We start from the raw sequence: 10,367 nt of genomic DNA, 5'->3' as shown, positions 1-10,367 counted from the left end.
ACATTAACGAAAACACAACAACATTAACGAAAACACAACAACATTAACAAAAACACAACAACATTAACAGAAACACAACAACATTAACAAAAACACAACAACATTAACAAAAACACAACAACATTAACGAAAACACAACAACATTAACAAAAACACAACAACATTAACGAAAACACAACGGAAGAGGTAGGTCCCAGTGGGAGACCTAAGAAGTCGCTGATTGGACGACAGGTCGTTTCTCTTTTGAACCGGAAGTTATTCTGGCTTTAACTTGATTGCTAAAAACATGAATGTTCTCAGTGATCCAAACCTCAGTACCGTTATTCGGGAATATTTTGAGTCAGGATATACATACGAGGTGATACTGGACATGCTCCAGACCAACCACGAAGTGTCGGTTAGCCTGCGTTCTTTAAAGGCTCATTTGAAAGTAGCAGGGCTGCATAGACGAGGCAACTACTCTCCACTTTCTGACGTGAGACGTGCCATTATGACCGAGAATAGAGGACCAGGCCAATTATTTGGCTATCGGACCATGTGGCAGGTTCTCAAACAAAAACACAACCTGCGTGTCAAACGTGATGTTGTAATGAGACTGCTGAGGCAGCTGAATCCTCAGGCATCGCTCTGAGGACTCGCAGGAAGTTTACCAGACGCACGTACCACTCTATGGGGCCCAATTACATATGGCATGTAGATGGCTACGACAAACTGAAGCCATTCGGCTTGGCCATCTCAGGATGCATTGATGGGTTTTCTAGAAGAATGATGTGGCTTGTTTTGTGGGGCAACAAACAACAATCCCTCTGTCATTGCCCAGCATTACATAAACTCTGTCAAGAGTCTTGGCGTAATACCAATGAGACTGCGAACAGACCTAGGCACAGAGAACGGGACTATGGCAGCAGTACAATGTACCCTCCGGCATGCGCATACGGATTATTATGCTGGATCATCAAGCCACAGTTACGGATCATCCACAGGGAATCAACGCATCGAGTCATGGTGGTCTTCTTTCAGGAGAGGAAGGTGGGTACATCTGTGTTTTTCAGATGTGAAGTACAGCGAAAGCTGATCACAGTGTAAAGTCCATGTAAGCATAAAGTCTGAGTTTAAACGGATTTATAAAGTACGTCCAAACTCTTTGTGTGAAAAACAAGGTTCTGGTGATTATAGCAACATACACGTAAGTCAGATGTCAGTGAAGCAAATTTTTCTAGTTAGGCAGGTTTAAGCTTGTGATTTGTTTATTGTTGTCATGACAACTTCATAGGAAGTGCCTATGGAGTTGACAGTCACATGGCTATCGTGTTGCCAGGTAATAAGTGAATTTGTTTCAAACATTATTTTCATAAGGCTTTGCAATTTTTTGTCCAAGTTATAATTTTTCATTGTTTGGTATCAGATGTTATACAAAGTTTTAGTTTGCACGTGGAAAAGTAGGGCGCGATATTCAGTGTGACATACATTTATAGCATGCTTTCAATGTTATGGACATGGAGAAGGACAATTTGTTTTTATCATTTTAATATGAAAAAGAACAGAACCGTTTCTAATTCAATTTATCCTCAGGTCTCAGTTTTGGATGGACTTGTTCGGAGATTTAAGAGACTCTGGAAACTTAAACGGAAGCCATGAGCACCAGTGCTTGCTCAGATTCTGCTTCACCAGAGTTCTGCAGAAAGACCTGGATGAATGCAAAGGTCTCTGGAATAACCACAGGATCCGGCCAAGCAGACTTGCATCATGTCCTGGGGGGATTCCTAACGAACTCTATCTCTTGCCTCACAGGTAATTGACATCTTCACAAATAGAAATAATGCTTGACATTACATAACAATGCAGAAGTGTTGTTAGGACACTTATTATCTATGTACAAGTAACCTATAGCTATTAATGTACACAAAAGTAAGTACACCCTTCACATTTCCGCAGCTATTAAAGTATATTTTGTCATGGGATAACACCAACAATTCACTTTGACACAATGAAAAGTAGTGTGAGTACAGCTTATATGTGAAGGGTGTATTTGCTTTTGTGATACACTGTATAAGCTGTCACTGATAGTGCTCACTATAGCCAGCACAAAAAAAAGACGATTCCAAGTATTTGTACTAAATAGAGAAAACAGCTGTCACAATTCTATTATTAATTATATTCTGACTTTGCAGATATGGATCAAGAGATTGTGGATTTCCTGTTGAGGACAGCGATCTGGATGTTTTCCCAGAAGCAAGTCAGGTGACAGAGTTGTGTGGGGATAAAGACATCGAGGAATACCTACAGGAAGCCATGCAACAACATGGACAACAGCAGTCACAAGACTGGGAGTCAGCAATGGAATTGTATTTATTGCTCAAAAACATTGCGAGGCTGTGAACACAAACAAGCAACATCAAATCTTATATTTTGTCTCCTGTTCATTTTGTTGATATAAAGTGAAAACTTCATTGTTATTCAGAATTAAACTTTTTTAATACACAAAATTGTGCATTTAGTTTGAACTATGAAGATAAAATCTGACATTACACTCTTAATTAACAGTTTTGAGTATTTGTTTTAACTTGCTAAAAGTTGCGAGAAAGAACATAACAAGAAAAAGGTTTTGCAAAACAAACTATTTTTTGGAAACACATTTAACCAAGAAACCATGTTTTTCAATTTTAGTAACATCCAAATCCCGGAGCATTTTGTATTCCAAAGTCCATGTTAGCTCTAAAATGCTTAAATCATTTCCAAAAGTTTGTGTTTGCACAGGTGTTTGCAATAGGAAAGGGTGAATCACTCAAAAACTCAAGATGTGGGGATGGCATCATGCCTGCTGGTGGAATCGTTGTGAGACCTGTTGCAAACATAAGGACTTCCTCTAGAGATACAGCAGTTGTTTTCTCTGAAAGATGATAAACAATGTAGTTAATAGATAATGCCTTGTACAAATTATTTCTTTTATTTTTGTTTTCCAATAAAACAAACAATTTTAGAATAACACAATTTGTTCTTACTAACCTTCGCAATCAAGCAAATAATCTGCCCAGAAGACAATTGTTTTGCCCTCCTTTTGCCGCCTGTTGCTTCCTACAGGGCTGAGATCTGGTTGGAACATGGTCTCCAAGTCTGAAGCAGTCAGAGCCTTGGCAGAGAAACATAGGACTGGGGACAGGACACTGGAATGCTGCTGCAGTGCAGCAAAAAAACCAAGACTTGCCAGTCCATCTTTGAATCTGTTAACGATAAGCAATGTACTGTATTGATAGAGTATATATAAAGTCAAAAAGATAAACAAAAAATAAAAAGTAAAGCTAATTTTCCACAGTGCTCAAAAGTTATCATTAAAAGTAAAATATAAAATTGAAACTTAAAAAAATGTTTTCATTGTGCAAAAAACGAAATTGTCATGCAACAGTATATTTTTATAAGTCACATTGAAATATTTTTCATGTGCCATGCCTATGATTAATCTGTGTAATGGTGAACAACGATTCAAAACCTGTTGCACATAAAATTCTGAATGGATGATAGAAGTGGTGAAACTCAGAATTTGGCAAGTATTGCTCTGTATATTCTAATATTTCACACAATTTTTCAGAAAAACACAAAAAGATGTGTTACCTACGACAGATTAAAAACAAAAACAATTAAGGAAGGAAGCTGGTTAAATTTGATGTCTGATCTACTAATGTCATATCTCTAATCTGATCCCAATTTTTTATACCTAATTAGTTTTTCTTAGTTAATTAGTGTCATGATGTCAGTGGCAGTTGTTCACAGTATTGACATTGAGCATCGATACTCTAGATCAACACTCAATGATCTTGAGTACTGGGCATAGAACTTCAGAATAGTTTTTAATTATTTATAACTATTTATTGATTACCGTTGAATGGCACTGTGGTTTCTGTCAAGGATGTACCATCTGAGATACTCCTCTACAAAAGCTTTCTTCTCAGAAGCCTTCACCCCTCTGAAGCATCCAGCAGTTTGGAACATCCCACTGTTTTGCAAAATTACATTTAGCAGAGATTCATCTGAATCAGCTTCCAGGACCTACAAAACAAGCAGTATTCCAGAAGAAGTACAGAACTATAAATTTAAAAACATCTTTGTTATGAATAAAAACATAGCATTAACATTTTGTGTGTTTGTAATGTAACATCTGTTGAGACAGGCTGAAATCGGGCCTTTCACAGCAAAAACATTTGTCAAGCTTGAATAAAACAAACTTGGTACTTTGTCATAATCATTTCGTAATCTCAATCTGAAAATAATAATAAATAAAATGAAAATGATCTCCAGTTGGCATACAATAAATCTATTCCCTATGCCTAGGTAATTTCCTACCTGTTTCAGAACTTTCCCTATCTCCTCATCTTTAACATCTTCAACAGTGGCGCTGAAACTTGGATTCCCTATCATGTAGTTGACCAGGTTCTTTGAGAGAAAATGTGGTGCTGGTCCCCCATGTACAATACATACGGCAATCATCTTTCCTGCTAAAAAATACTCATCTTCCCTGGCAGCTGTTGTACAGAGCACAGAATTACTGTGGGTAATTAAATCTTAGATCTGCTTATGACAAAAACATAAGCTGATTTTTCAGCAAATTTTGATTTTAGAAGTACTACCACTTCACAAACCCAAAAAAATGTCTCACCTCTCGAATTGCACACAATGTAACGACTTTCTGGGGGTCCATCAAAGATTGGGCGATTTCTCAGAATGGCCATGAGAAGCGTGAGAAACTCACGCCTCGGGCCACCTGTGTCCAACCCTTCCTCCAACCAGCCAGCATCATCGTTAAATTTGATGAACATGTCATTCTTGTCGGAGTATGTGCTCCTCTGAAAGCCCCGAACAGCTCCATCCCACACATCAGTCCGACATATATTGAACCGGCTGACTTTCTTGTGGTCAATACCCATGGCCAGTTCTGCAATAATATCATGTGGCTGCACATTTGTTTCTCTAGAAAAAAAAAATATTTTAAAGCAGTTGACTGATCACACTTAGCATTATGTAATTATGCATGAGCAGGATGCTGGTTAATTTAATACAAAATATTAAAATTACTAACGCATGTTCTTCTGGGGGCAGGTCTTGCTTTTTGTCTTCGGTTAAATATTCAATCCCATCATCATCATCATCATCATCAATAACAATGGGCTCAAAGAGATTGGTGTAGTCTCTGTGGAGCAAAAACGTGCACACAATATAGATGGAGGGGGGGGAACTTCCAACCGTCCTTCACAAAACATTCCATTTATGTCAGAAGTTATATTTACAACATTCGAAGTAAATAAATGCACTTTAGATGACACAATAGATCTATCAGTATCACCTTGTCATGATGACACAACACACACCCTTCTTCTTTATGACAGAAGCCATTACACACCTGTAACAGGAGCTCTGGACAGGGCCACATTCACTGGTGCTTGGATTGTTGCTGTTGTCATCCAAATCCATAACCTGAAAACAGAGAAAAGAGTAAAATGAAACTTAATAATTGACTATTCTACAGTTATTTTAATTATCAAAATATTTTACTAAAAGGTTTGAGATAAAAATTTGTGGATTGTGGTGTGACATAATAAAAAGTTGTACCTGTTTTACTTCATTTGCAAGTGCAAGATCCCCAACACCATTACTTAAAGGACAATGAAAAAAACATATTAATGGGTAATTTGAACATATGAAGTCATATGAAGAAAGCAAGGGTGGTCTAATAATTATTTCCAATCCAGTATATTCAACATTTAAAAACAAGCATCTTGAAAAAAAAAAAAAAAACTTCATTGGACATGTTCCCATAACCACATAATTTACAAATATCCACATTCAACATGTCACCAATCCATACTATATGAAATGCAATGAAGGTATAATACTATTGATACATGTACACACATCATGCTATGATATGTCCCTAAAATATAACTTACTGTGTTTCTGCCACCTGTGTAAACGACTGCTCTCATCCATAGGTTCCCATGGCTGAAGAAAATGAAACACAATTTAACATCTTCATAGTCCAATGAAGCTTAGGTAAAATGCCCTTGTTTGTGATCACTCAACCAAATAAAAATGACAGACCAAATACATTTGAAGTGGACTTACCAGTGTATCAGCAAGATCAAAGTCGGAGGATTTTCTAATAACAATCTCTGGGTCAGAATCGGACAAGTCTGACAATTTTCCAACTGCAAAACAAGGGGAAAAAAAACAAACCAACTTAACTTCTACTAAGTGATAGTACTGTATTCGGTCAACTATATTATTGTATCAGAAAGGACAAAACATAGCACTGGTAAAAACAAAAAACTGAATGTACCTATCAAGTGTCCAGAAAGTAACTTCACATGTCAGAGCCAATCTATGTACACCTACTTTATTGATTCATGCCACTAATGCTTAATTGCACAGCTTTAAGATTTAGATTTATTGCAGTTATTGCAATGTGCCAATGTAAGCGCAGACATCTGAGCTTACCTTCTTCAAAGTCTCTTTTCAAGCAGAGGAAAAGACATATCCTTTGATATGTTTTGCCAACTTCAGCCTTGTAAGCTGCAAGGGTAAAAGGTGTTGTGTCCCAGGGATATTAATAACCTCTGTCCCATCTGGGTACAGAAGGAGGAAAGGTCCATCTTTGACATCTTTGTTGAAGTCCTTCATTTTTTTAATAGCAAGACTGAGGAGAGGTGTGGCAGAGACTTCTGGGTTTGTTGCAACCGAAATGGTTTTTCCACACCATGGCTTTAGACAATTGTTCAGAATGGTCATCAATCCAATATTTATCTGAAACAAAAAATTATGTGGAAGATTGAGCAATGTTTTTTTTCTTTTTAAAGAATAGTAAAAAAAAAAAAGTGTTGTTTTTAATTCCTCCTGCTTATATTACAATAACATGCAAACAGATCCATTAGCTATTCATATCAGTCATTTTCAAGCTTTTACTTTTGAACTACAGATTTGGATACAAACAGAACAATGCTTTGACAACTATTACTCAGTAATTAATCAATAGATGATTTACTGTTTTGACTGATCATGAATTGACAGTTTGCTGTTACTGTTAAACAATTATTCTGTATAGCTGTGCTATGCAGAACTTTCTTTAAGCAAGTCCATTAGTTAAAAGCTGCTTGTTTTGGTTGGAGCCATACCGGACCTACCTAACTTTCTTTTGTCCTTTTGTTAACCCCTTTTTCCCAAGAGAATATTTTTGTCGCTCCTCATTTTTCTTTTTTCTGTATTCAAGGAAGGTGCTGAGGGCTGGTGTACGGCAGGATGGGATAGTCTGTTGTGCTAGAAGTAAAGCAAAGAAAAAATGTCGCACACATTCATGCAAACAGACGATATGTATTACGAACTGAAGTAAAGCTGCCACAAGTATAATTAAGTGCGAGTTCGCTTCCGAAAGGCGGCTAGCCTGATCGCAGTGCAGCAGAACCAGAACGACACAAATTATCCTAAAAAAGTAGTGCCTAAGGCTGTGACGGACCTTACGATATATAGCTAATACAATTCTGCTGTATTATAGCGACTTTGTGTACTTTTAATTGCATTTATAATGAACAACTAAATGACAGTGGACACGGTCTGGAGACCACTAGCGTTAGCAAGTTACTACATCCATAAGAAATATGAATCTTCCTTTATGCTTTTTAAACTTACTTGAACATTGTGGAGTATCCGCCATACAAGTTTCTTCAAGCCTTTTGCCACAATTACTGCAGAAATTGGTGACGGCTCAACCACCTCCTTTCCACAGTTCGGGCAATACATGACGAATTGACTGTATTCCCGCTTCCTTGGGTTTCTCATTCAAAAGAAGCACTCAAGCATAACTTCCGGTTCAAAGAGAAACGACCTGTCGTCCAATCAGCGACTTCTTAGGTCTCCCACTGGGACCTACCTCTTCCGTTGTTTTCGTTAATGTTGTAGTGCTTTCGTTAATGTTGTTGTGTTTTTGTTAATGTGTTGTGTTTTGTTAATTGTTGTGTTTTTGTTAATGTTGTTGTGTTTTCGTTAATGTTGTTGTGTTTTTGTTAATGTTGTTGTGTTTTCGTTAATGTCGTTGTGTTTTCGTTAATGTCGTTGTGTTTTTCGTTAATGTTGTTGTGTTTCTGTTAATGTTGTTGTGTTTTTGTTAATGTTGTTGTGTTTTTGTTAATGTTGTTGTGTTTCTGTTAATGTTGTTGTGTTTTTGTTAATGTTGTTGTGTTTTTGTTAATGTTGTTGTGTTTCTGTTAATGTTGTTGTGTTTTTGTTAATGTTGTTGTGTTTTTGTTAATGTGTTGTGTTTTTGTTAATGTTGTTGTGTTTTTGTTAATGTTGTTGTGTTTTCGTTAATGTTGTTGTGTTTTGCACCTCAGGGCCACCGTAAGAAAGGCAGAAACGTCGAGTAAAGGAAAAATGTCTAATAAAAAAATTAGAGACAAACTTACAAAAAACACAGGAAGCCAGAGTAGAGCAGAAGGCAGACTGAGGAGAGAAAGAAAGAAAGTGGCAAAGGAGCTGAGGGAGAGTACACAAGGGACTAAGAAATAAATCTTAAGCTAAAGAATAACTAGACCTTAGAAACATGATTAAACTATAGTAACAACAAAATGACAACTACACTCAAGATATAACATAATAACCTAGAATTACTTAGGAAGATTTGAGCCAAAGTAAAACAGAAACAAGACTGATCTAATCAAAGAACGATCCTGAGGGAAGCAGCAAACTAGAATTAAATAATCAAAGCAACACAAGATCCTAACATCTAATCCTTGTGACTAAAATGTAATGCAGTTGTTTCTTGAACAGAGTGGTTGAAATGCATCCTTAAAAGCATTTCTTAGACATCTTTGTACACAAAGAATGTATGTAAACTTTCTAATGACTCAAAAACATTCATCAATGTGTTCTGCATACTGGTGCCAGAGTTTTCTGTACCTTCAGCTTGACAAAATGGCGTTTTCTATTCAGGCAACAGAAAATAAACAGCAGGGGGGAAAAAGGCTTGAATTTCCATGTCAAGGTCCAAATTACTGCACTTTCCTTTAATCCACAAGACATTTAGTGGCACTCACTGTGAGCACTGGGAGCAAAGGGGTTATTTGGTATGAATGAAAACCAGGAGTGGAGTGACCAAGTAACTATTGGCCAAAGTTGGAATAAAAGAATCCAACTCTTTGTCCTTTTGAGGCTCCCCCACTGACACCCACAAGGCTTTCTGAGAAACACAGATTTTAGTCACCTCTGAAACATTTCACATTGATTTAAATGAGTTGCACAGACATTTACAGACATTTATGATGTATTTCTTGGAGCCGCACACAATGGGGTTATGAAACTGCCACTGAATGGGAACATTACATACATGAGGAGCCTTTGTGATACAGCAGCTAAAAATCCTTGTACTTCAAGGTAAAGAGTGTTTTATAGCTGCTTGCCATTGTGTGTTCAGGCATTCTCTCTGCTGTGACCACTGTATTGAGTGCAAGCAAGGCCAATCCTATTTTCAATGAGGGAGAAAATGGATGCTGTGAGAGAATTATCTTTCTTTTGATGCACATTTTCAGAAATATTTTACCTTAAAATCAGAAGCATTAATACAATTCAGAGCATGAATAATGTATGCAATCATCGCAGGGGGGCAGGTAATGTAAATATTGATATTGATTGTAAACGCACAGTTAAGAGTGCAAAAGTATTCAGTGCCCACCACTAATGATGCTAATGCGCTAACAGTGAAGCTAATTCTTTATCGCGTTAGAATTTTGCTAATTTTGCAAACGTTTAACACATCTAATTAAATAGATAAATACATTCTAAAGAGCGGTTTTGTAAACGTTCAGTTGAATAAATTCAACATCTGTGTCATCATCTATTAAGAATGCTTCTAGTAGTTATATTAGTGCTCATATTTTAAAGTAGTTTATGTAGCAGGTCCATTTCCTCTCCTCATGTTCTCTACCCATAATGTGGTGCAGCAGATGACGGTTATTCTGTACCCATAACGCATCACTGTACTTCTACAACCTCCCATTGAACAGGTGAAATCTGCTGATGTCTTGTGTGTTTGCTGACCCCAAACGACAGAAGACATAGTTAGCAATGTTCAACAACTATAAAACTAAAACCAGTCTGTTCTAAAGAATCAGCTCCTGAAGTGTAAGTAAATATAAAGAATCAAATTTACCCTGATGGGGGGTGACATGTTATCAAATGGTTGAATTTATCATTAGCATTTGTTGAATACCATATTGATGCTCTACTTTAGTTTTAGCAGACTTAATATTTTTGATTAGTATAACTGCAGTTAGCAGTGCCCACCACACTGGTAATATTGAATAAAATGACTTTACAGACTGATTTATAAA

The 10,367-nt window shown here is 36.9% G+C and overlaps 1 protein-coding gene and 1 long non-coding RNA gene across 2 annotated transcripts; both read right to left on the bottom strand.

Moving 5' to 3' along the window:
- Positions 1 to 2,729: 2,729 nt before the first annotated feature.
- Positions 2,730 to 5,403, bottom strand: LOC129352079 (G2/M phase-specific E3 ubiquitin-protein ligase-like). Its single transcript, XM_055020916.1, has 7 exons — positions 5,393 to 5,403; positions 5,072 to 5,182; positions 4,652 to 4,962; positions 4,339 to 4,517; positions 3,875 to 4,044; positions 3,007 to 3,221; positions 2,730 to 2,890 (listed from the first exon to the last, which is right to left on the bottom strand). The coding sequence occupies exons 3-7, from the start codon at positions 4,917 to 4,919 to the stop codon at positions 2,730 to 2,732; spliced, it is 993 nt and encodes a 330-aa protein (XP_054876891.1). The 5' UTR covers positions 4,920 to 4,962; positions 5,072 to 5,182; positions 5,393 to 5,403.
- Positions 5,404 to 5,959: 556 nt separating this feature from the next.
- LOC129352064 (uncharacterized) lies at positions 5,960 to 6,532 on the bottom strand. The gene is made up of 3 exons (XR_008604850.1): positions 6,487 to 6,532; positions 6,115 to 6,197; positions 5,960 to 5,991 (listed from the first exon to the last, which is right to left on the bottom strand). It is a non-coding gene; the product is annotated as an uncharacterized LOC129352064 (long non-coding RNA).
- Positions 6,533 to 10,367: the final 3,835 nt, after the last annotated feature.

Source organism: Poeciliopsis prolifica, unplaced genomic scaffold, assembly GCF_027474105.1.
Source record: "Poeciliopsis prolifica strain line A6 unplaced genomic scaffold, Auburn_PproV2 SCAFFOLD072, whole genome shotgun sequence".
Classification (NCBI taxonomy): Eukaryota; Metazoa; Chordata; class Actinopteri; order Cyprinodontiformes; family Poeciliidae; genus Poeciliopsis; species Poeciliopsis prolifica.
Note: the sequence above shows the minus strand (reverse complement) of the source record. Positions and strands in the feature narration are given on the sequence as shown.